Source organism: Micropterus salmoides, unplaced genomic scaffold (assembly GCF_014851395.1).
Source record: "Micropterus salmoides isolate LMB-PRFRI ecotype aquatic unplaced genomic scaffold, ASM1485139v1 Ms_hic_scaffold_11, whole genome shotgun sequence".
NCBI classification, from domain to species: domain Eukaryota; kingdom Metazoa; phylum Chordata; class Actinopteri; order Centrarchiformes; family Centrarchidae; genus Micropterus; species Micropterus salmoides.
The window spans coordinates 27,707,287-27,734,922 of NW_024040152.1; the positions used below are offsets into that span (position 1 = coordinate 27,707,287).

The following is a 27,636-nucleotide window of genomic DNA, read 5'->3' on the forward strand; positions in this document are numbered from 1 at the left end:
ACCAGTGAATTTTTGCTTTAAACAATTACTTAAATGATTCAGCAATCACCAAAATAGTTGAAGATTAATTTTCTGGCAATGCACTAATCAATGATTAATGATCAATGACTAATTGTTTCAGCTCTACTATACACTGTACATTCTGTAACCTATGTATTATGATATATATACTGTTATATACTGTTTCAAGGTATCATTGCATTGGCGGACACAGTTTTAGAAGCCAAACATAAAACCTCTCAGGCAGGAGTCCTGGGGCCCACCATGACTACAGGCCTCCCATCTCACCTTACATGTGTCCCTCCATCTAAACGAGCTGCTGCTGAGGATGAAATCAACCTCGTACTTGATCAAGTCAGAGGAAGAGTGAAACCCTTCCTCTCCTTCATGCTGTGCTTTTTCTTCCCCTTAATATCTGCTTATAATCTCGGTTTCATTTCAGCTCTCTGTCTCCCTACTTCCTGTCTTCCTTCTCTCCCACACTGAGTGCATCATCATCTTTTTCTGTCTGTCTTTTTCCGTTATGCATGACAGGGAGTTTCTGCCAGAGGCGCCACTCTGGCTACTGGCCGCTATGCTCAGCTACCAGGATGGGTCCCGCATGTCGGACAGATTTCAATCAATCCTTCTATAGACCTTTCAGCTTTCCCAAAATCCACCAATGTGTCTGTCTCTTTTCCAACACTGATTCTTGCGGTCAACTGCCTCCTACTGTAAGTCATGCAAAATAGTCACTATAGTACAACACAGCAGACCTTAGGGTTTTCTGTCTCTTAGTCTAGACTCCAGGTGGCACTTGACATTGTCTCTTGGCCTAGACTCTGTAACAGGGATGTCACTTTATATTCAAAATTTCAACTACTGTTCAAACACAGATAAAATTTAATATGTGGTCTAATTATCTGCTACAATTAGAAGTTCTTAGTGTATATTCTTTTGTCCTATAAAACACTCCCATTTCCCTAAATGTGATATCCCGTACAATTGAAAATCATTGTCAGTGGTGCAACAATGCCCTTGGCAAGTACAGTATACACGTCAAGTGAGTGAGTAAATCTGTCATATCTTATGTGTGACCATCACTCCTGGCCTTCAGCTGTGAATTCATGGAATGAAGTTAAAGGCCAAAGATAATTGATGTATACTGGAGTTCATAGCTACCCACCCCTCCCAATCCCCCATGGTTCTGCTACACATCAAGTGTGTGTGTTGTAGTGAACAACGGTGTGGATTTGTGCATTTTATATTGAATGAATGTGGAGCTACCCTAAATTCCTTTCTCCTCCCCAGAGAAGATGGGGAGGGGTCAAAGTTGCTTTCTCTAAGTGCTAGCCCGACCATAAAACTGGCACCATTTTGATTCTGAAGCTGATAACGCGGGGCCTGACTGTTAAACTGACAAAGGGACACGAGCCAGCCATTGGCATCTCCCTGAACAGCCTATCAAAACTTACCCCACCACACACGTTTCCGTGGAAACTGACCTTATTCTTTGTTTTATTACCACATCAAAAGGATACTCCTTGTCTCACCTAAGTGTGACATGTTCCAGACACTGAACTTTGGATGACAAAGGACTGCATTCTCCAAAAGACTCAAAGCATCTAATTAAATTTAATTAAATCTTTAGTTACCTGAATATGTTCGCCTCTATTTGAGTAGTTATGTTAACTGTTGTTGCTATCTGTTGATATTAGTGCTGAAAAGAAGTTACTTGTGCAATGTTTTTATCTTCAGCAAGACACTCCTTCATCTAATGTAATCAATGCTTGTTCATAATACTTTCTTACAAAATCCCTTTAGAAATGATGACAAAGAAATGTTTTACTATACTCTTAATCGCCAGCTTGAATTTAAGGATGAATCAACAATATTCCCCGGTTCCTAAGGAGAGACGATCTTTGATTTAATCCAAGCTTTCCTCATGTAACCTGAGCTCCCCCAAGTGGACGAAATAAGTATTACATGCCCTCGTCGGAAATGCGGTTAAATGTGTAAAAATACTGACCAATAATGTGACAATTGTTTCCTGTTACCAAATGCCTAGAACAGTACAACCATTCAACCATTGAGGTTCGATTGTGGAAAATATTTGATTATAATACGTGCAAATAGATTTCTTTTCTTTAGACATTAAGTTTAGAAAGGCAGTCCCTGGGGAAACCTGAGACGCCCCCTGGGGAACCACGCCCCAGGCAACAAAAGAGCGACACGCGACCTGCTCGCCAGTCTCTAGACTCTTCACTCTTAGTCTCTGCCCTCTGGATGCTTCGGCACGCACAGCGTGCCTCGCCAGGCAACGCCCAGACTCGGCCAGCGAAACAAACAGGCCTTTGTTCGCCTGAAGCTACACACCTGAAGTGCCGAGACATCAATCTGCCTTCAGTTTGTTTTATTTTCTTTATTTCTTTGGTTTGTTAAAGTTATGAGTCCGTTAAGTTACACTGGACTAATTCAGGAACGACCAAGTTCCATTTTAAGCCTTTTTCGTCGAGCCAACTTCACCGAGGTCAGACCAAGCCACGTGGTCTCGCCAGCTACAACCAAGGAAACCTGCAAACAGCCGAATTGCCAGACGGAGGAGGCGTTTTCAATCAGACACGGAGAACCCCGAAGAATCCCTAGCAAAAAGCCAGGATCGGCAGCTAGAGTGGGACCCGTGCAACAGGCCAAAAGCAGGCTGTCGACAAGCAGTAAGACTTAACACACGTCCTGTGATCAGATGTCCATTGTAACTCCTAAACTATAGCATTAGTTTACTTTCATTAGCTCTTCTATGCCGTATGAGTCAAATGCTTCCCACAATCGAACCTCCAGGCTCATTGTTCAGCAAATGTTTATGTTCCCTGTATCCAACCATCTTTTATCACCTTAGTTAGAGAATAAATTCACTGTAATATAATCAAGAGCTGTGTGTGTTGCCTATTTATAGTTCCTGCCAAGAGAATTGACCCTTTAGATATGAGACTGACTGACTGATTTAAGATAATTGAGCGATTATTAACTAACTGATCACTAGTAATAATTGTATAATTATTCAAAACTACCTAGAGGTCCGGAGACTCTAGGATTATAACAACTCCGGTGGTGCCCTTTACGAGGAAATTCTGATTTTATGAATAATAATTCATAATTGGGTATCAATTCTCATAAATTTATTAAAATGCATAACTAATAAATTTAGGTCCACTACATAATGGAGCCTTCCGTGTGAGGCCTTGTGACATACTATAATAATAGACTATACACACAGCCCTGATGCAGAGAAGTTATTGAGAAAAGTTATTGAGTCCCAGAAATTTTTCCCTCCAAAATTTTGCCACTGAAATTATCGCCCAGTAAGTCGCTCCATAGAAACTCTCCTGTCTTCCCTCTTAACTTAAGGTTAGTGATGAAAGTGTGTGTGAGTTTTGACCATGTTCTTTGTTGTGAAATGAAATGCTTTGTGCAACTTGTTTGGCCGCCGCCCATCATTCTTTGTTGTTCAGTACAGAGCTGTAGTGAGCTGAGCTATGAGGACCGAGCTAATGTTAAACTGAATGCATTCCTGTAACGTTACCATATGAGAAATCTGAGCTAAAGCTACACACAATCCCGCTGACGAGCGGATGAAATGCCCTTTTGGTTGAGAGAAACTTAACCGATATTGATAATTTTAAGGCCTAATAAGAGGCAGACAGATTACAGTTGCGCTGTGCCAATGTGATTTGTTTGCGGCTATAAATAACAGTCTGACGCGCTGAGCCGTGGATTGTTATGTTATATGCAAAACTCCGGTATCCTGTTGAAATTAGCTACTTCAACAAATACAGCTGCCCGGCAGTGGAGTCACAGGCGTGAAGACGCCGAGTTCAGCCTGTAGCGTTGTACCTACCGAGCTAAGTTAACGCTAAATTGAAGCTTGAAAGCAAGCTGAGTCATTGAAACAAAGGAGCGAGTCCTTCCCCATTTTGAGCGGGACTGGTGTCCGTCAGTGTTCTGATTTACTGCCGTTGCTGCAACGACGGTTTGCTAACTGCGTTAGCCTGAAGCTAACAGCTGTTGGGTCCGAGGACCAGAGAGGAAGCCGCTTCTTCTTCTACATTGAGAAATAGGCCGCGCCCGAGGCGGAGCCACAGCTCCCCTACTGGCTGGCGGAATAAATTGCATGCTCTGCATTAAATCGACTTCAGCGTCATCAGTGACAGAGATGAGCGTTTGAATCGAGTGAATTAAACCAGACTTTGGTGATAGATCTTGTTAACTTGAGACACATAAACCATTGTGTCGACTCTCAGATTAAATTAATAAGGAGTGTTACTCCTTAAGTGTAGGATAGAGCACAGGCTCTCCTTTTTCCTTGAATAACCTTTAAAGATCTATTGGGTGTTTGCTTGTAACAAGGTACTGAGCCAGTTTAGTACCCTAACCTAGGATTACACTGAGTAGTTCTATTAATTTTGATGCAATCTTTTATTCAAAGATTCGCTTTTCTAATTTTGATCCAGCTGTATTTGAATAAAAAGCTTTATTCTCATTACTGCTGCAATATCCCTGATTTTGACTTTGTCATTTTGAAGCCTTTTCTGTAGTGCTATTTTTGATCCTTGCAGGAAATAAGATAAATACAGATAACATCTTGATTTGAATTTTTGTTAACCTTTTGTTGTTTGGACTGATTGGAATTCTGAAACCTACATTAAGCTTGATAAGTTGAATTGATAGCTTTCCAACTAGGCTTTCTTTAATCCTTGTTCACTATAAATGTAATTTGGACTCTGACTTTTATAGCAATTGGAATTTTGATAACTTGATAACAAGGGTAATTAAAAAAACCTTCAGTTTAATCAGCTTTGATTTTTTTTATTCAATCCACTTTAATCAGCCTGGGATTTTTGTTAATGTAACTTTGAACTTTGAGTTTATTCTCATTGCCTTTGAACTTTGATTTTGGAAATTTAATTATTTTTGATCTCAAATTTTAATTTTTCCAATTTTGAACTCTGATTCTAAAATTTAATTTTTCTCAAACAATTTTTCCAACTTTGACTTTGATCATTAAGGACTTTGAGCTTTGATTGTCAAGCTAGTTGTAACATGAACTTTGATTTGATCTATAGCATTTAACTTTAATCCCAAGTGTGATTTAATTTCATTTTCCTATTTTTGCCTTCACCCTAAATTTGAATTTTCAGTTTGGGCATTTAAGTCTGACTTGAAAGTCAGCTTTCTCCAACCTGACATTCCCCTTTTCTCAACTAGTAAACACACTAGCTGAAACTCTGTTTAACTGACTGGCTCAGGTCTGCTGTACCAGCTAACACCTGTAGTCCACTTCTGATTTTGTTAAAGCAAATTGTATAACTGAGTCCATAGATTCGATTTAGATCCTTTTCTTCAGATTCCAACCTTCCAAATTAACTTAAAGGAACATCAACAGCTCCAGGAAGCTATAGAAGCAACACCCATTTATTTTTGTATTTGTAGGTATATCCTCTGAGTTGACACACTCGTTTGTTGTCTGATTTGGACTCACACCAAAGTCCTTAACCAAACCACTTGAGTACCTGCCTGTGAACATGGCAGACCCACGCTTAGTGGCAGCCAGTGGGGGCGACCCACTGGAACACTTTGACTCCATCTTGGCCCACATGACCGAGACCTTGATACCTGGCTACTCAAGCCAACTACAAGGCACCGATGCGGTGAACCTTGAAACAATTTTTGCAGAGCTGCTAACAACTGCTCTAGCCACTTCCTCAAAGGACAAAGCCTTGTCCCAGATGCTAGGAAAACTAGCTATTGTAATATCTGCCCAGTCTAAGCACACGCACCAGCTTGAACAGCAGCTGGAAAACACCAGGCAGTCACTAAGTGAAGCGGAAGAACGCATCACTGACCTACAGGCTCCTTGCCACCTCCCACAGGAGGGTGGAGTCGATGAGGAGAAAATTGAGCTGCAGGAAAAGACCAATCAGCTTGAACACTCACTCTTTCAGCAAGAACAGGAGTTAGAGTGGACCAAAAGTAAAGTTAAAGACACAACTGAATCTCTTGACCAATCAGAAACCCTCCTTAGACAAGCAGTGGGGGAAATTAAAGAGCTAAAATTACGAGTTAAAGTTTATAGCAAACTTAGAGAAGCTGACCAAAAACGCATGCAAGAAATGCGAAGACAGCTAGAGGACAGGGACAGAGTAACCCAATCCCCGATACAGCAGGAAAACAAGGAGGAGTTGGCTGATACCAGAAGAGAGTTCCAGCTCTCATGTGAGACAGCCAAACATACTCCCTCCTACAAAACACTCCCACCAGAGAGAGACAAGGCTCGCTCCCCTTTGCCAGCCTCAGGAGGATGGTCTCCACGACCACTCCCACAACTGATCCCACAGGATCATACGACAGAGCGCCAGAGAAATAGCCCTCCACCTACTCAGGTGAAGACGGCTTACTCCCCTCGGCTGCATCCGCCGCCCACTGCTGACCATGACTTAAGCCCCTCTGACAGGGACTTAGACAAAATCGCTCGCCACATAACACGCTTCGAGCCTGAGTCTACAGGCTCAAATGAGACCAGTATCTATCTAAAAGATATTGAATATACTTGCGGAAATTCCCTGCTGCCACCACTGACGACAAGATTTACCTGATCAAGGTGACATCTAGTCGAGAGGTCAGCAGCTTTATTGAACGCCAGCCCAGGTATGTCAGACAAGATTATGACTCGCTCTGCCAGGCACTGGTGGAGGAATATTCTGACTTGACAGCAAATCAGGTCTAACAGCTGCACTTGCTGTTAAGCAAGGGAGGCCAGAACCTCCTCAGCAGTACTACAACCGACTCAGACAAGCGTACTTTGGTACCAAAAATGAGCCAGATATGGAGGAAGAGTTAAACTTCAAATATCTTTTTATCCAAAACCTCCACCCCACTACCAGTCATCATCTGGGTGTGGCAGCCTGCCCACGCACCCAAACCAGTCGACAGCTACGCGAGTTAGCTACAAAAGGATTTGAAAAGCAGAGACTCACCATGACGAGGCATCCTGAGCCCCATGGTGTCCTCACTCTCAGCATCAATTCCCTACAGGTGGAGCCAAAACGAGCTCCTGGTCTTGAAACACCTGCGTCAACCTGCATCACCTCCCAGAACTATAGACCAAGCCAGAAGCAGAGGTGCAGCCTGCCTCAGCAAAATGAGCATGGTCGACGTCACTCAGAGCCATCTTGGTCTGAGAAGAGCCAAAATCTGAGGCCTGAAACCCATCGGCCCAGGTACACGCCCAACCGCTGTGAAACCCACCTCTTTTCACGGAAGGGGGGACACAAGCAGCACAAATCCCAAAACAATTGGGACAGGCGATCTCAGAGAGCTACACTCCAGAGATCCCATATAGAGACACAAATAGCGATAACACTGAAAGTGAGTCTGACACACCCACTTTTAGTAAGGAGGAAATTACAGCGCTTAAGCGCCTGCTCCAAACCCTGTCCAAACAGGAAGACAAGAAGGCAGAGCACTTGGCCGCAGCTGCTGCAAAGCCAAAGTCTCTTCTCCTGACACTTTGTCAAAACGACTGACACGCTCACACAGATGGACTGAGAGAACCGCTCCCTCCAGGACACTCCTGGTGGTACAGTCCGACTCAAGAGAGAATCCTCTCACAGAGTCCAAAGCCACTCAGGGCAGTCCGCCCTCCCAACAGTTCTTGTGTCACCTTACTGAAAGGGGAGTTTCACGGAAATTCTACCTGCCTGTAACACTTGAAAACACTCTGGTGCAGGAAGCACTTCTTGATTCAGCTGCAGACATCACTATAATGTCATCAGCCCTCTTCAGGCAGCTACAGGCTATGACCCGCTCCCACAAAGACCTGAAACTACAGACTTGTGACATTGAGGTCCAGCCACTCGGCCCTGAAAACCTCAATCTGACAGCCATGACATTAGTCCACATGTCTATCGGTCCCATGGACCTCATCCACCCGGTGTATGTCTCACCATTTGACGCCATTCCTCTACTCATTGGCAAAGACTTCCTTAACCGCTTTGAGCCACTGCTTGACTTTCAGAACTTGACGATCTGGGCACAGGTGAAACGACCCCTGCCTATCTCACTGTCTGAATACATCACAGAACGAGAAACCCGCCTCTGTGCTTTAGTTACCACCTCAAATGACGCACTGATCCCCAAAACCACTCCACTGGATTGGCCGATCAGCACCGACACTCATGACTGTGAGCTCAGGACTCCAGAGATGGGGCACATGCCTTCTTCCTTGCCTCCTACCTCTCTAAACGAAGTGATTCACACTGAGCCTTCAAAGGCTACTGTCAGCCTTTCCTCTTTGCTGCCTACCAGCGACTCTGTTCCCACAGGCAACATGACCAATGACAGACAGATGGGTGCACAAACTGTCACCGCCTTCCCTGTCAACACTTCACCAGAGCCATCCTCCATGACTTTACATAAAGGCATGAGAGGGGGGTCAGACACCACATATATCATCCTACAGCTGAACTTGACACCAAGTTTACAGCACTAGGCAAACAGGGTGCTGTTAAAGCACACCCCAGCACTCCCAAGCGGATTTGCTCCCACCCATCCCGCCCTTATGACTTGCGATGCCACCAGAGCCCAGGCAGCAGGCTTGTCTGTGACAGCCGCCCCTGCGCCACAAATTCAAGTCCCTGACTCTCTTGTGACTCTGACTTAATTCGGCTTCAAACTCTTGATCCCGCCATTAGCAAAATGCTCCTCTGCCTTTCTGACGCAGAGCCTGTCTCCAACACTGAGCTTGCTTCCATCCCTGGCTTGAAACACCTTTACCTGGTGCGCTCTTCTTTGCGTGTCGTCACGGGCATTCTCTCGTATGTCTCAGACGCCCGCACTTCACCTGCGTTCGTGGTGCCTCAGAGCCACAGGGGGGTGATGCTCATGCACGCCCATGACTCACCTTACAAAAGCCACGAAGGGTTCAGTGCAACACACAATGCACTAAAACAAGTAGCATATTGGCCAACATGCAAAAAGATGTAGCAGACTACATCAAAACCTGTAAGGTTTGCTGCCAGTCTCAACCAGCAAAACCGTCACACAGAGCCTCCTTACAACGGAGAGGCATTTCTTTTCCCTTGTCAAAGACACAATTTGACAGGAGGGAACCCCTAACTGAACCAGCCAGAGGAAATAAACATTTCCTCGCAGGCAAAATAATTTAGACAGCACACAAAGATGCAAAGTCTATAACGACCAAAATGCGTCTCAAACAAGCTCCGAAGGGGGGACAGAGTGTGTCATCACATCTCTGCTCCACTAAGGAAACAGGACGGCCAGAGAACAGGAAGACTTGCACACAAGTTCTCTCCCCACTGGACCGATCCTTCTGTGGTCACAGACAAACATTACCTGTCTGGACCGAACTAAGCTTCACAAAAATCCCATGGGACTTGTCGGGACGATAACGTCCTAATAAATTAATAATTAACAGAAATCCTCAATTAGGGACGATAGCTGCTAGTGGTTAAAAGGTCATTAGAGTTCGCGTGTGTGCCTTGTAAAACAGAACTTGGAAGCCAGGTATCCTTTTACTTCGGTCCGTCACCCACAGCTCTAGCCACTATTCTGTGTCTCCCTGTTGCAATTTAAACCTACCACTAAGTTACCAGTGGAGGTCTTTAACCAATTAAATTAGAATTTCCAAAGCTTTCCACCCACCAGGTGGAGCCGCTCTCAACCTGACCACTTAGTCACAAGTGGTGACTTGTTACTGTCTAAATTTATTGCTCCTTAAACCAATTAAGAATATCTGCTCCAGAGCAGACATCTTCTTGCAGCAACTGCAGAAATAGAAACCACTCAGACAGTTCCTCTCAGACTAAAAGCCGCTTCTTTTATAAAATTTGTTTTGAAAGACCCTCAGACTAGACTGTTAGCCTAAACAAACCTCAAGCTCACTGCAGCTTATGGTTCTGAATATCCATGAATTTCTGAGAAAAATAATGTTGGTCATGCTCACACACGACTTGTCATTTTGTTAAGATATTTGTTTTGCTTCCCAAATTAATTTTCCGCTTTACTTTGTTTCAGGTGATTAAGTAACACAGCAGGCACCTGCTACTTTCAGACTAGCTAATTGGGGTTACCCTAAGTGACTAGCAGAATTAGTAGCCTTAGAAGGACATCAACCTGATCACAGATGTTGTGTTTTGCCACCTGCTCTGCTCTGCTTGACTCCTTCCACCTCACCAGCATCATCAGTACCTGACCAGCAGCTCGCCAGCATCATCAGCTCCTGACAAAGTCGACCTGCACCTGACAAACCACACATGTTGTTTCTCATTGCGTCCAAAACGTTACCTATCGGAGGGAACATTTTGGCCGAAGGGGGGACTGTAGTGAACAACGGTGTGGATTTGTGCATTTTATATTGAATGAATGTGGAGCTACCCTAAATTCCTTTCTCCTCCCCAGAGAAGATGGGGAGGGGTCAAAGTTGCTTTCTCTAAGTGCTAGCCCGACCATAAAACTGGCACCATTTTGATTCCGAAGCTGATAACGCGGGGCCTGACTGTTAAACTGACAAAGGGACACGAGCCAGCCATTGGCATCTCCCTGAACAGCCTATCAAAACTTACCCCACCACACACGTTTCCGTGGAAACTGACCTTATTCTTTGTTTTATTACCACATCAAAAGGATACTCCTTGTCTCACCTAAGTGTGACATGTTCCAGACACTGAACTTTGGATGACAAAGGACTGCATTCTCCAAAAGACTCAAAGCATCTAATTAAATTTAATTAAATCTTTAGTTACCTGAATATGTTCGCCTCTATTTGAGTAGTTATGTTAACTGTTGTTGCTATCTGTTGATATTAGTGCTGAAAAGAAGTTACTTGTGCAATGTTTTTATTTTCAGCAAGACACTCCTTCATCTAATGTAATCAATGCTTGTTCATAATACTTTCTTACAAAATCCCTTTAGAAATGATGACAAAGAAATGTTTTACTATACTCTTAATCGCCAGCTTGAATTTAAGGATGAATCAACAATATTCCCCGGTTCCTAAGGAGAGACGATCTTTGATTTAATCCAAGCTTTCCTCATGTAACCTGAGCTCCCCCAAGTGGACGAAATAAGTATTACATGCCCTCGTCGGAAATGCGGTTAAATGTGTAAAAATACTGACCAATAATGTGACAATTGTTTCCTGTTACCAAATGCCTAGAACAGTACAACCGTTCAACCATTGAGGTTCGATTGTGGAAAATATTTGATTATAATACGTGCAAATAGATTTCTTTTCTTTAGACATTAAGTTTAGAAAGGCAGTCCCTGGGGAAACCTGAGACGCCCCCTGGGGAACCACGCCCCAGGCAACAAAAGAGCGACACGCGACCTGCTCGCCAGTCTCTAGACTCTTCACTCTTAGTCTCTGCCCTCTGGATGCTTCGGCACGCACAGCGTGCCTCGCCAGGCAACGCCCAGACTCGGCCAGCGAAACAAACAGGCCTTTGTTCGCCTGAAGCTACACACCTGAAGTGCCGAGACATCAATCTGCCTTCAGTTTGTTTTATTTTCTTTATTTCTTTGGTTTGTTAAAGTTATGAGTCCGTTAAGTTACACTGGACTAATTCAGGAACGACCAAGTTCCATTTTAAGCCTTTTTCGTCGAGCCAACTTCACCGAGGTCAGACCAAGCCACGTGGTCTCGCCAGCTACAACCAAGGAAACCTGCAAACAGCCGAATTGCCAGACGGAGGAGGCGTTTTCAATCAGACACGGAGAACCCCGAAGAATCCCTAGCAAAAAGCCAGGATCGGCAGCTAGAGTGGGACCCGTGCAACAGGCCAAAAGCAGGCTGTCGACAAGCAGTAAGACTTAACACACGTCCTGTGATCAGATGTCCATTGTAACTCCTAAACTATAGCATTAGTTTACTTTCATTAGCTCTTCTATGCCGTATGAGTCAAATGCTTCCCACAATCGAACCTCCAGGCTCATTGTTCAGCAAATGTTTATGTTCCCTGTATCCAACCATCTTTTATCACCTTAGTTAGAGAATAAATTCACTGTAATATAATCAAGAGCTGTGTGTGTTGCCTATTTATAGTTCCTGCCAAGAGAATTGACCCTTTAGATATGAGACTGACTGACTGATTTAAGATAATTGAGCGATTATTAACTAACTGATCACTAGTAATAATTGTATAATTATTCAAAACTACCTAGAGGTCCGGAGACTCTAGGATTATAACAACTCCGGTGGTGCCCTTTACGAGGAAATTCTGATTTTATGAATAATAATTCATAATTGGGTATCAATTCTCATAAATTTATTAAAATGCATAACTAATAAATTTAGGTCCACTACAGTGTCCTGCCTTAACCGTGGTAACAGCTGTAACAACTTAGTGAGGGAAAGGTAAAGTATTACAGTGTGGTTTCACTCCACGCAAAAGCACTTTCCAAACATTTCAAACGCAACCTTGACCAGATGAAATGTGGCTGGAGAGCAACTGGAGGCCGGTCACGCTTTATTTCCCGACACAACAGAGTTCAACTGTGTCAAAGTGCAGCTACAGTGCTACAGGAAGGCCAGAATAAGCAGTGATTTGAACTTTGAGATAAGGAAACAAACAACAGGCAGTTTTTTCCAAGGTCGTTTGACCTGTGGTCAGAGGGAGAACGGGCACACCCCTCAGAGACCGGGCGGTCAACGGACACACAAACTCAAATGAGTCCCTGCTTAGTTTTACAGCAGACTATCATCTCACAAGCTGCTTTATCTATTAAACAAATCAAGCCTTTTATGTAACGCCAGTTTGTGTAACCCTTTTTGGTGTAACTGTGGAGCCGGCCACACCATTTAGGGTAGGTTTTAACTAACTGCATCTTCTGTCAAAGCCAAAGGGAATTTGTCTGGAAAAGGTATTCGGCGCTGCTAACAAGCTTTACTCCTCCGTCTTCGGTATCTCAGACCAAAAGAGATTAAGTGATCTGCTAACAAGTTATTCCTTCTGGCATGTTTGCAGTCCCCAAGGGTGTGTGTGAAAGTAGTGAGAAACTTCATGTAGAATGTCAGTGTGTTTGCATGCGCGCATGTGTGTGCGTGCGCGCGTGTGTGTGTGTGTGTGTGTGTGTGTGTGTGTGTGCACATCCCCCCGTTGTCAGCTGTGTGGGGTGCCCTGCTGTGACATTCCTGGTCCGTGTGGTGACTGTCACACTGGCCGGCACCAGTTGCCCTGAATACCACTGACCAGCAATAAACTCATTGCAGTTCAGTGTCAGGAAATGACAGCGCTGACTAAGAAATAGGCCGACACTCTCATACATGCACACATCATTACCTGGTAATACACACAATCACGCGTCAGATCATGTGGGAAGGGGTATTTCCATTATTACTCACTTAGAATTTAATAACCCTAAAGTCTATTTAAGTCCTGTTGGCAATGAAACAGAAATGTTTCCACTTGCTCTGGCATCCAGAATCTGGACAGTATTCAATGTGAATAAAATTACTCTTGCTATCAAAACGTTCTTGTCTTCCCGCAACAGAGTGCTCCTTCACAGTGGACACAGAGATTTCCATTAATTCAAGGCACAGTGGAACAGATGCTACTTCAATTACCGTAAGAGTATGTCAAACAGCTCGCAGACTGTCGGCTTTCACAGAATTGTGCCCTTATTTGTCTGCTTTCTTTCAAACTGTCTACTAAAATTGGTCAGTGTTTACAGTGGCAAGGTGGATTCAGGGCCTTCCGTTAAGAAATGTAACACCATTTCCAAAATAAGGACATGGAACGGAAGTAAATTCAAGGTCAATTTCAATACAAAATGTTGTCAAGGCAGCTTTTGTTTAAGATCAAACATGCCTTTTCAATCTCTAATTCTAAAGGGGCAGTCTCAGGGAAAAGGCCAAACACCTGTCACTGTGCGGTGAAAATAACACCTGCAGTGACTAGGCTGAAGACATTCCAATGCTTAAATATAGAAATAAAGATTTATTAGATGCAGAAAAGACGTGTTAACTCACATTAGCTAAATTAAAAAAAAAAATTAAATATTAACTGTTTCTGTATACATCATAGCAAGGACACTACAACGTAAAACAACAACAACAACTATGTACTGTATGGACTTTCTATTAAAGTAATAGTTCGTAATTTTGGGAAATACAAAGGCATTTCTTTTGCCTTATCTAAAACACATTCAGGCACTTCAGTATAGTTTTAAAGATTTGACATTTGAGAGGGGATGGTTGAGAAATGAGGGGGAGGGAATGTTGTCTGAGCTTTTGAGGTGGTGACCTCTGCTTTTAAAAAGACCTTTCCACCTACAGGAATATGTTGTAGCAATGGTATGCACGTTAGTGTGTGTGTGTGTGTGTGTGTGTGTGTGTGTGTGTGTGTGTGTGTGTGTGTTTAGCTGTAGTACTTCAGGATGTTTTTGTTTTCCCCATTAACTTTTTCATAGCTCACTGGAGCCTTGAAGCTACAATGTCAGACTAATACTAATACTACTTAATAAAGCGTCAAAGCCCTGCCCTGCAGTACAAAACAGCGGAGACACAGAAAGTCTTTGTGTCAGATGCAACCCAGGTGTTAGAACCTCAGTATTTTCCACACAATGTGTTTTCCACACTCGTTTTTCCTCTCAAGCCACAAAGGCATGTGTTTCTGCCCTTGTAAAAATCAGGAAGAAACTCTCAACGCTTTAATACCACAGGGCTCCTGGTTTGTGTAAAAAGAGCAGCAGTGAGGCTCAAGACACAGGTCCAACCCCAGCAAGCTGCAGCCTCAAAGGTTTGGTGCTCCACTGTGATGCATGAAGGTATAAAGAACCAAAAGCTGGCTCTCAATCTGCAAGTTCTTTTCCGGTTTAAAAGCAAACAAGATGTCAGATCAAATAGGATCATCAGTACTGTGGGTAGTGGACATCATTATCTACAGGACCGCTGCGCAGCACTGCGCAGTGAGACAGCAGATACACATCTGTCTGACTCAGCAATATCATACATTCAGGCAGGAGCACGACTTTGACTGGTGGAGTCTGGATTTAAATGTGTGTACATGTGTGAGGTCTACATGCATTGGCATCATATAATCTTGTGACAGTCAAAAGTGAAGCTATACCTGAGTGGTCTGATGTTTAGTTTGTATGTTTTATTATTAAACCCTGAGAGGTAAAGACACACAAACTTTGCAAAAACACTGCTATGCTTTATATCCTCGAGACACATAAGCGTTTCCAATTATGAGTTGAAGACCACTGAAACAATTTGACCTTCAATGCCAAAAAATCCTGTAACTTGTTGTGATAATGCAGTTTAGGGCAAAGGTTGGACTTAAAGTGCATAAAGATCCATAAAGTAAAGATTAAGATCAAGTAAAGATTCCAGTTTATTACAACTTTTAAAGCTTCTTTTTTTTGACATAATTTTTATATTTTTCTACAAACATCATATGCAGCAAAAAACAAAAGCAAAGACAGTAGATATCCATTATGCTTTGTCACGTCTTCCTTTTTCCATTTCCAAGAAACAAAAGTGGTCAGATGATCAGACATGTTGAAAACAAGCTAAAAGTGTTATTTGGAAGTAAATCGAAAATCAACAGACCCAAAATGTTGGTAATAAACCCTCATTATGCAAGTAAACCATGTGTGATCAACTTCAGGAAGTACAGCTGACCCAGGATATACTGTAGGTCTATGTTTTCAAGAGACAGTTTGGGTAATTGTTTTATTATTAGCCTTTCATTCTTCCTCCAGTTAAAGGGGCTATATGTAAGTTTTTGATTTTAATAAATCAAATTTTCATTGCCTTATTGTCAATGGGCTCAAAACTCACTTAGAAATGAAGCACACGCCTGTTTTCTCCGTTGCTTGCATCAGCCACTATTCTGCTTTTAATGTGAGGTCTCCGGGTCGGATTCAGCCCTGTGCGCGCTCCCGAGCCTCTCTCACACTACAGCAACAACACGGCAGCTAACAACATGCAGTCCACTAACACCATAAAATAACCGTCTCACAGCAAAACAGAGATTCCACGTAAGGATACAAAACAACAATAAAGGTTTATGTGCTGAAGCCTATCAGACCAAACAGGTTCAGATGATGTCGAGTAAGAATAAAGTGAGCATTAGTAAAGCTGGAGAAACAGAGAAAGTCACGTTAGCTTGCCGGCTAACACCGAGCAGTTGCTAATGTTATCCAGTGCAAAGTTATATCGCTTTCCACATTACTTCACCAACTAACGCGACCCATGTTACTATCCTGTGTACCACAGGTATTATGTCAAAGTGTCAAAGCCTGCAAGAAATTAGGTAACTGTAAAAAGCAAATGTTTACTATGCTATAGTGGTGCAGCCAGGAGCAGCCAGCTAACGCTACATTAGCTTACATTTTCGGGAGTATTGAGCCAATATGCGGCTCGCTGCTCTGAATGAAAGGTACGGCACCGGTGTTGATCTGCCTCTGAGACGGGAACGTTGAAGTAAAGTGAACACATCTGGAGAAAAGCCACAGCCTACATGCTGGTGTTTCTGCGTTTATTGAGGTATTTCTGTATGAAAGTAGTTGTGTTTCGGGTGATGCTCGCTCATGAGTTCAAGCGAGCACGCATACGAGCACACACCTGCTTACAATCTTAGAACCACACCGCTAGTGGCCGCTGGAAACTCCATAATGCCCCTTTAAGGTTTTTGCCCCATCTCACTTATTTTTTGCAATTTTGCTGAGACCCCAGATCTTAGCAGTTCTAAATTTCCACTTTCACTTCCGCTCCAATGTGAACTCAAATTGAACAAATATTGTTTCATATATCTCACTGCATATTCATTACTTAGTGTACACCTCAGCATCCAACTTCACACCCTGTCTCTTGTAAACATTCTCTATTCCTTCCTTTTATTCACCTCTTTTCTGTCTCTGTCTCACATTCCTTCACTCAAACACTAACAGCCATAAAACACCAGAGATTTAGACATAAAAGAACAGCAGCTTCTGTTCTGCAAAATTGTTCAGTATTTGACAGATTGGGGGAGCATCTCTCTGGAGCTTCTCTCGCTCCCATAAAAGGCTCTGAACGAATCCCAGCATTGCCAGGCTTATCAATTCCTGCCCCAGAGTAACGTTTGACCTGAGCTGTGTATCAGTGGTGATCTATCTCAGGCAGCAGCATGCAGACACACATGAAAAAAATAAAATGACCTAAAAAGGAGGGGGGGTGTTTGTGTAGCTAAAAGACAGTGGTTTGCACATATCTGACAACTCTCACAGCCAAGCAGCATGGCTAACAAACAACACAAAGCTAACTTTCTGACCCACACACACGATACACAGACACACCCTGCATGGGTTTAATGCACTGATTCATTTCAGTTGGTGTATTTAACGGAAATACTACAGTAACAGAAAAGTTTCATGACAGAGATTTTCCTGTTTGGTTTGCGTGGTAGGTAACTGGCAGCTTCAGCACTGAAAGGGCACCATTTGGCTGCACTGTAGTTAGGGGATATGTCTTAAAATGTCATGCAACCGTATATAGACACACCTACATGCCAAATCCACAGATTTTCTACCAACGGCCTACTTTCCATGAGAATTTCACCTGGCACTGACGCCTGTGTATGGCTGACCTCAATGTGAATTCAGCACTTTGTGTTTGTAGTAGTAGTGGTGGCCAGAGTGTTCCAGCAAAAGAACGTCTTATTGCAGTGGGAGAAGGAAAATAAACTGCAAACGTTTAACTGACTTTATGGCAGTAATGTATCCATGTCAAACCATTGCGTCTTCAGTTCGGCTTTAAATTTAGGCTACTCAGCAGCAAGGCTTTCGATGGCAGAGTTGACCAATCTGACTAAAGTTGTCATTGTAACAAGTGAGTTGGCATGATGATGTTAGCTCAAGGCACCTCTGTGTTTAAATACAGCCTCACAGATAGCATGCTAGAATGGCTGTAGACTCTCTGTCTCGTTTAGCTTAGACAGTTAGTGGAGATGCAAATCCACCACAGAAGAGGCAGAGATAACGCTCTGTACTGTCAAAATGCAATGCATGCACAAACCAGGTTGGGTGTAAGATATGACTCTTACCTTCTCTTTCATGTTGTTTATATCCAGCTGTTGTTACTCGCGATAGACAATTAACTCAGTTTTGACATCACATCACTTTAATCCAAAAGACTCCCTGTTATCTGTAAACTCAGGGCAGAGGAGAGTTTGCTTTAGCAGGTGTTTTACCCCCTCTGCCATTATAGCATTGAACAAACTGCCTTGTTGACTATGTTCTGTGCTGTGATATATGAATGTATTTATAGGGACTCGTATTGTCTTCATCTGTATGTTGCTGTCTTAATATCTGTGTGTTTCTATGTTGAACAGCCTGTGAAAACAAATTTCCCTCTGGTACAATGAAGACCAAATTCTTACATATCAGTCTCTGTCATGGAATGAAAGGAATTCTGCCAAATGTAGGAAATCAGTAACTGTTCTAGAAATTGTGACTTTTTGTGATTTCTACTGAAAAACCATAGCACAGGTAAAGTAGATAATGGCATGATGTAGGGCTGCAAGTAACAATTATTTTCATTCGTTGTTACTTTAATAGCTGACAACTAATCGATTAATTGTTGCAGCTCAAACATATGGGTAACCGTTCTCACACAAATCTCACATGACTGGAAAGAGCCACATTACATGGCTCCACAAGAAAGAGTGGCAAACACCTTTGACCTTGTACTGATACAGAAACCAGATTTTAAAAATCCATTTATTTGAACCATGCCTTTTTGGAAGTAATAAAATTTCTTGAACAACGGTGAGTGAGCACATCCACATCTAGTTGTCGCAGGTCAAGTGCTTTTCTCAAGGGCTCTCAATCTCAATCATCAATTGTTCTCTCTGCCCTCTTTACTAACACTACTCTACCTGTGGAGGCAGCCAACACAAGACTCTGAAATATTTGGGAAAAGATGGCTAGAGAAAAGATATCATCCACAATTCTTATATATGCACGTCACCACTCAGGAAGCTAACATAACATTTATAATCGATATCATTTTTCAAAGCAGCATGAGTAAATGAAAAGACCTCACTGGCATCAACACAAAGGTCTGACCAGTCACAAGTGTGTAATGGGAAAACCCAACCTTCACTCAGCAGCTTTAAAGAGACATACACTAGTAACAGTAGGTGTTAAAGCAGGCAAACACACACACACACACACATACGCTCACTTGCCTCTTGCTTTTTAAGAAGTTCATTCATTCACAAATCTGTGTGATGAACGACTTGCCACGCCACTTCTCACTTCTCACCTCTCACGATGACACGTAAATACAATCCACTGCAGTCATTCATGAAAATAGCTACGCTGTATGTGTGTATTGGGCTAAAAGGTATAGTGATGATAGAAGCCTTCAAAATCATTAATATAGTTCACTTACTGTATATGACAAAAATAAAGACTGACCTTGGTTTCTATTCTTGTCGGACACTGCAGTTTCTTGTATGCACAAAGCTAGACTTTGCTTAATTATTCAAAAATGTTTGATGCTTTTCAGCCAAGAAGAAACTGGAATTTAAATTACCCTTAGCAGACAATCATGCTTGCCAAAAATAACTGTTTAATTGGCCAACTGAATATGGCCACAGCTATATTTAGGTTATATTATATTTAGGTTATTTAAAGCCCTGTGGGGCATAGGACAGGGCCTTACAGGGCACACACTAGGGCAAAATATGGATGCCAGCCATGTCTGTGCGCCCTCAGCAGTCCACCTGACATTATCAGACAATCCCCCCGCTCAGGTGGCCCAGTAACACCGGCATCAGCTGCTAGCACAAATTGTGTTAAAGGACAGTGGGAAGACAGCCAGGCCTGTACTGTCCAGCCGGCTACAATTTAGAGAAAGCAATGAGACAGCAGTGAGTAACATAAGAAAGAGAAGGTTGACTAATTGACAATCAATGTAGTTTAACTCATTTGGAAATATTCTTGATATCAAATCCAACATGATATCTAGTTTTTGCTGTTTTTTAAGTCCTAAACTTGTTATTATAAAATACCTCACAATTAGAAAATTGATCAATGCCTTTTACAATTTCTGCTATCAGATGAGACCTGGTAGAAAGGCTGCTGCCAATCATCAATCTACAATAAATATAGCTGAAGCCTTCAGAGCTGAACAACACTAAGAATACACAGTATGCTCGGCTAAGCTATGCTAGCAGGTTAAGTGAGGCTGTACTTGTGCAGTATGGCACTTTTAGCCAAATGCTAACATCAGCATGCTAACATGATATTTAGCAAGAATGATGTTGACCATGTTCACTATTTTAGTTTGGTGTGTTAGCATGCAAACATTTGTTAATTAGCACTAAGCATGCAGTGCAACTGAGGCAAGTGAAGTTATTGTTTTTGGTCTTCACACATAGAAGTATTGGACAAATCAAGATTTTGACCTGATGATGGCGCTAGATGAAAAGTCAGGACATCACCAATATTATTACAATTCATCCTGAAGGGACATGTATACCAAATGTCAGGACAATCCATCCAATAGTTGCTGAGATATTTCAGTCTAGACCAATGTGGAGGACCAACCATCTGACAGACCATTCATTGCCATCCCTATAGCCACGCTGCTAGAGTGGCCAAAAAACTGTACCACAAATAAGAACACTTTTAACATTGATCATTTCCATACATAAAAAGAGATAAGCACACATACAGTAACACCACAGAGGATTTGTGGATAAGTAGTAACAACGTCTTTGCTACAGTTCAGAAATGGCATTTAAAGGACAAAACACCTATGGCAATAATGGGACAGCCACTTTCCCTACAAGTTAGAACAGAGTGACAGCCCTCTGATAGGCAAACATCCACACCTGAAAGTTGGGTGTTGTATCTAGAAGGCATCAGTGATTAAATAGGCAAATGATTTCCTTGCAAAGCAGCATTTTGAAGATGCCATCAGAGCTTTCTAACGTCCAGTGGAGGTTTTACATAATATCAACTTGCAGTTCTAGCCTTTCTAGCGGCTGTAGCTATCCAAACGTCTTGGCACCAGCTAACAGTGTTAATTTTTAAAATGGATTAACCCAGTCTCACACTGCAAGAAACAGCCATATTAACATGGCTTGATCCAGTATGTAGGTCTTGGAACATATAAATCAATCTGTGAAAAATAGTGGAGTGAGTCTTTATTTCAACACAAAATCAGGGCAGTAGGTCGAGAACGTAGACAAGGACAGGTATTTAGGAAAGTGTGTTTATATTCTGCAAGGATAAAAATTTGTATTTGAGCAACACTGTTGGCCACCTTGAGAATATTTTTGGACCAAACACTTTCTATTATCAAGCATCAGTACGTTTATCATCTGCATACACACAATCTATACAACCACACGCATGTGGAGTCCTTTAGAGTACCAACAGAAAGAACACAGTTCATAGGTTGACATGACTTCCTATTGTACAGTGTTCCATGTTCTACAGAAATATAGCTGATGTTGTGTGTAATGATTTAGTTAGGGATTCTGCAGTGTGTTTGCACAAAAAATATGAGAAAGGTTTTTTTAAATGAGCCAGGAAATGTAACAAACTCTCTTATTGGCTGTGTCATCAGTGTGCCTTAATAAGGAGAGCAGGACCTCAGTGGAGCACAGACGCCATCAAGGAAGGAACAGAGAGGAACGTCTGGAACATAAACACCTGCCACAGAGCCGGCTCCTGCTTCCCATTACCTCCTGGTACAGAAACAGCACTACAAACACAGAGATCTGACACACACACACTCATTAACAGAACCATGCACACTTCTAGCAATTGCTAGATGTTGTTGTTATGAAATCAAACATGATGCCATTGTTGATAAGAGCAGTTGTTGCCCTTCTCCCATTCTCTGGCATGTTCACCATACTTTTGAATACATGTTAGAGATATACTTCTATATCTGTCATTCACTCTTTCCGCAATGCTGTTGCCAAAAACTCTAAAAACCCGAGCTTTATTTGCACTTGATAAAAGCACCTTCCTCCAGCAATCTACCCTTTGTCCTGTGAAACAAATTCAACCGAGTCACACACAATGCAGAGGCCAGCAGAGGCTGCCTATTTGGCAATGGTGCTGTTAGTTTACAGTAACTTAAACTGACATCTTAAATCGATGTACTAATTGTTTACAAATGGTAAAAATGCAACGCAGAGCAGCGCTTTTTAAAAAAAAAGATATGAGATGTCCACAGAAATAGACCCATCGACAGAGAAAAACATGCAAACTTGCTGATACACAGAAAATAAGCTACGGTGATTCAGCATAAGCCCAGTCGCCAGATTCTCAAACGACAGAGCAAGAAAAGAGGGGGGAAAAAGTAAAACTGTGGCAGTATTTATTGAGGAGCTCTCCCTCTTCCTGATGATCTGTTGAAACGGAACAGATGAAACATGCATGAGTGAAATAAAAACCATCTAGCGTAAGGAAAAATGAAAGAACATTAAGGTATGGACAGGAATGAAACCTAAACCAAACTTTGAAATGGAAGCACCTGGAAGATGCTGCTGACAACCTCTGACATGAAGAAAGGGAAAAGGGAAAGTGGGTGCAGAGATGTGATGGGGCAGATTGTCTCTGCTATGGATGTGGATATGCTTTCACCTGTCAGAACTAACTCAACTTCATCCACCATGTCGCCGTCTTTCTCTGATTCATTTCCGCACCACATGAAGATTTCCAAAAAAAGTAAACTATGCAAGATAATCCAGAGAAAGGCATGCTGAGCTGCACACTTGAGGAGACAACAGGATAAAGGGATCAAATGAGATGAAGATTTGAGAAGAAAAGTATGAGCTCCCTGTGGTGTATTAATGAATTTCACCATTGCTCAGCGGCACCTGTTAATGTCCTGTCCTGTTGTGACTGGATGTGGGATAACAATCAGCAGAGCACTCAGGCTTCAACTTAACCCCTCTCTTAGTCTCATCGTGGTCAGAGGTCAGCAGAGCAGGGGTTTGTTGCTACGGTCACATATCAAAGTGAAGCACTCCTGTAAATCCACCAGACTCTCACAGCACACAGGTGGCAGAGTGACAGCGAACATGTGCACCAATCAATATAACATTCAGCAGTCAAGAGACGCAAACGCACATGCACACGCACACACAGCAGTCAGCGTGATCAACAGTCACATCAACAACAGACAAATGATTAAATCCATCCCCTTATAAACACACATGCAAAGACACATCTTCCATCATCTCATGTAGTCGTGCAGTAGCTGTCATCACTGTAATGTCAGTGCAGGCTCCCACCTTTATACTTCTCTCTGACGTTTTCATAAGCCTGGATGAAGTCCTGCTCCTCGGCGTTCGGAGGCAGGTAGGCGGGCTCGTACATGGCCATGCCGGTGCTCTCAGTCTCTTTGTCTTCTCCTCCTCTTCTATCTGCTTCTTCCTCTTCCTTTTAGGTCAGCTTCTTCCTCTCTGTGCGTTTTGGATGTGTGTGTGTGTGAGGCAGCCTGTGCTGTCCTCTGTCTGCGCTCTCAGCTGTGTGAACCCTCCACAGCTCCCAACTTCATTCCACAGCCCAAAGGCCCCCCCAACCCCCCCCCTCTCTCTCCTCCATACCCTCCCATAGTTTGGCTCAGAATTGCTAATATAAATGTCAGGCCCCTCCTCTTAAAGATACACAGACTGGAGCAGCAGGCACAGCAGCTAGGAGAACAGAGCAGCAGCATAAGGCTCTGGCGACACTTCAGCTGAATAAGACTGTGATGGATGGCAAGCAGACTGTAGAAGATCACTTCTCTAACTGTCAGACAAATGTTACAAATACAATTATCCTGTGATCCCATCAAATTATCACACTTGCACAACACTTGCACATTGTGCTTGTTACATCGACCTCTCATTATAAACCTATATAAAAACATATAAGTCAGGTACAATGACAGCAGTTCAATATCCACAAATGGAAATAGTCACTATACAGGTTTCTGAGAGAGGTTTCATTTAAATTTTAATAAAAAATGCTGATCTGTTTGACTGATGAGCAGGTGTGAGTTTCTTTCATGATCCTTTGTGGCTGATAATACTTCTTAAATCCTCTATTGCCACAATTTGTCTAGACTACAGTCTTCTAATATTAGATTTTGCACTAACATAAGCGTTACAGCGTAATCTGGCATATATGTAGTGATGGTAACAGCAGGATTTTCATGTTAATGTTACTTATAGCCAGAAAGAGGGGGCCTCTGTGCTCTCAAACAGCAGGCCATTTATGTACATGCTAACATTTTTCAGCACTTCTCTGCTTTTATCCAATGATGCCAATTAAAGGTTTGGGACTCAAACACAGTTAATTTCTCACTTCCTGCCATGCTAACTTTTTATAGTATGGGATAGCAGTATTGCTGCTACTAGCTGCAGCAGACAGGTGCCTAACTAAATATGCTGTGTGGCATAAATGTTCTGGGGATTTTAGGATGAAATCATACCACATACAAATTTACCTCTGAACAGTAAGTCTATTAGTTTCCAGCAATCACGCTCCACAATTGTTTGTAAATGTGAAACTTGTCTATGACAATCAACATTAATCAAAAACCACCACATTGCTTCTGTCAAAATGACAAAGAAATCATTCATTCTATTCCAAAATACGCTTAGTGATTAAATGATTGTTCTATTGTTAATCTAATCACATTTGACAAATGTAAATGCTCCGTATTTGTATAGCACCTTTCTAGTCTTTTTGATCACTTACACTACATTCACACACATTAATTCACTGAGCCTAAGTGCTCAAACAGAAACTAACATTCACACACTGGTGGAACACCAGAGGCAATTCAGGGTTCAGTATCTTGCCCAAGGATACTTTGACAAGCAGCCTGGAGGAGCCAGGGATTGAACCGCCAACCGCCAACCTTCCGATTAACAGGCAACCCACTCTACCTCCTGAGCCTCAGCCGCCCCTTTATCAAGGTGCGGGAAACAGCCAGTCACTGCAGGATGTAATCTCAACACAAAGGATATGTCCACCCTGTTTGTGCCACAGTAACACACTCCAGCTGGTAGCTGTTGTGGTTCAGCCACTCAGTAGGAAAGTTGAAGCCTGTGGCGCTATGAATACATTCAGAGGCTGTTTCAGTGCAGATATGCCCTTGACATCCACCGGGAACATCAACTGTTGGGGCAGCCACTGAATATTCAGTAGACGACCTGCGAGCCAAGCTGATGACAGTCCAGACCAAAATAAATTATACCCATCAGCTGCACATGTCAAGACTTCATTGGTCATTTTAATTAAATGTAGCGGTTTGATTGTTGTGCCAATAACACATTCACAGGTGCTTTGATTAATATCAATGTAATTTATGGCATTAAAAATGATTAATAACAGTGATGTTGGCAAACAGATAGGATCGTGTCAGATGCATTAGACTGTACATAGCTAATGGCTGAAACCAGCTAGATTTTATTGGAATGTAAAAACAATATTTGTGATGACAGGCCTCTTAAAAATAATGAGGAAAGTAAAGACGATATCACTGCACTATTTCCATGCTGGTTTGCGTAGGAGTCTGTTGTAGCACAATAGTGGAGATCCGATGTAGGAAAAGGAAAATCCCTGCTACTCGGCCTGACAATCAGACACTTCCTTGGCCAAGGCCGAACTAACATCAGCCAGGATACTATCCTGAGAGGAAACACCAGTCCACTCCAAACTCCCTGATGTTGCTGCTGCTGCAGAAGTGAGAGTGTGTGTGTTTCTATATCTTTAAACTCACTCCACCAGGAAGTTATACTAACAGAGACAGAGTTAGCCACCCTTTATCTCCAGCATGTTTTCTTAATAGCCAAGTTCATACACAAGTTCTTTTCTTCATATTTTTTCCAGACCTTACTACCTTTAAGTGATTATATGACAGTTATCTAGATAGCTATCATTTTATTGTATATTTTATAGTATATAACAACTAAATGGACTTAATGCAAGAACTGAGAGCTAAGGAAAGCATTCAGTCTCCCTTACAATGTGGACACATACTGTAGAAGCGTGAAGCCTTTCAGGGCATATGACATTACATATGTAATTTAACAAGCAAATGTGCAATTGTGCATCACTATTTCTTTCCCATTCTTCTGTATAAAGACGTGCATAGTACACTGTAGGCAAGGGCTTCCCAAAAGTCTAAACTATTAAGAAATGTGCACTAAATATGCAGTCGACATAATCTCTTCCAAGGCAACATTAAACAGCTAAATGCTTACATATCCCCAGAAATAGGGAGAGGCACGACAGAAGAATGACATCAGCATGTTGACTCTAGCTTCTGACAGACAAAACTGCACAGGACAAGAAGCCAGCAGTGGTCAGTCAGTTACTATAATAAAACATGATTTAAGTGTAGTGTCTAGGTTACTGTACCTTATCATAGGGGTGACAGTAGTCAGTAGTGAGATGTGCTTTTCAAAAACCATTCACATCAGACCAAACTCATATTTCTTAGTGTCCAAGTTAATTATAATTGTGACATCCATATTAATCTACTGGCGGACATGTGGGAACTATGTGGAAGCAAAGTGGAGAAATCTAAAACTAAACATTTAGCACCTCACCCACTATTAACACTTATTGACACTGGATCTCCTAAGGTCATTTTCCTATACACACATAGTGGTGACACTTAAAGAGATATGTAATTTCTTACAGGGTACTTAATGGATAATTTCAGCTTGGCGTCCACTCCCAAATATCTGGACAACCAAATCTGGCTTCAGGATATCTGTTTACTTAGTTAAGCTGTGACTTTAAAAGGCTCATGATCTCGTGACCGTGTGTGGGATTTGTGCGGAGATGATGGTTTGTTTCCCACATCTCATTCAGCAATACACAACAGGTACATGCAGGGGCGTGAGACAATTGCACGTACTCTTTAGCTTACTCACGCAAGCTGTCCACATTAGAAGATCTGAATGTGCGGGTGCATGTTCCAATTTATGAACCCCTTAACATGTGTGTATGTGCACTTTTATGTCGTGTATACATACATTAGTACAGGTATGTGCATTTATACTTCATTTGATACTTTGCCTGTGAATGGTCCCAGGGGATGGATGAAACACAACAAACAAAGCTGTGAAGTGAAAGATTTCCTCTGCATCCTGTATATAGCAGGCAGTGGGCATAAGTAGTACGACTAAATAAGGAACTTCATACTTCTACTCACAGTGGCAAATATTGTGCTGTTTACTCCACTACAACATTTTTGACAGCTTTAGTTACTGGCGACTTTTTAGATAACACATTTTCATACCATTCCTGTCCAGTTAAAACCATGTATCTGCAAATTTGATGATTTTGAAGTAAAGGATGAAGTGCTCCTTTATGGATTCTCCTGCTTCTTAAGCTAAATAGATGGATTGGATTGGCTGGAAAATGCTTTGTCCCAAAGCTGGAAACTGTTTGTCTGAGCTGATTAAAAGTTGACTTTTAAGAATTATGTGGTTCTCACAGGACCAACATATGATGATCATAAAATATGATGCATTCCTGCAGATTCAATTACCCAACAGTATATAAAGTAGTTAAAATTAGCTTAACCTCAACACATCTACAGCATAAAAATGCAACCACACATTA

General features: G+C 42.2%; 1 protein-coding gene across 3 annotated transcripts in view; it reads right to left on the reverse strand.

Annotated features, from left to right (window-relative positions):
- The window catches only part of plecb (plectin b), a 145,121-nt gene that overhangs the window by 103,312 nt on the left and 14,173 nt on the right, over window positions 1–27,636 (reverse strand). The window contains exon 1 of one of the 3 annotated variants that reach the window (XM_038712077.1): window positions 23,301–23,520. The exons of the other annotated variants lie outside the window; for them this stretch is intronic. Within the exon in view, the coding sequence (XP_038568005.1) occupies window positions 23,301–23,391 (91 nt within the window). The 5' untranslated portion in view covers window positions 23,392–23,520. Of the gene's footprint in view, window positions 1–23,300; window positions 23,521–27,636 lie in introns of those variants that run through there. 3 annotated transcript variants of the gene reach the window in all.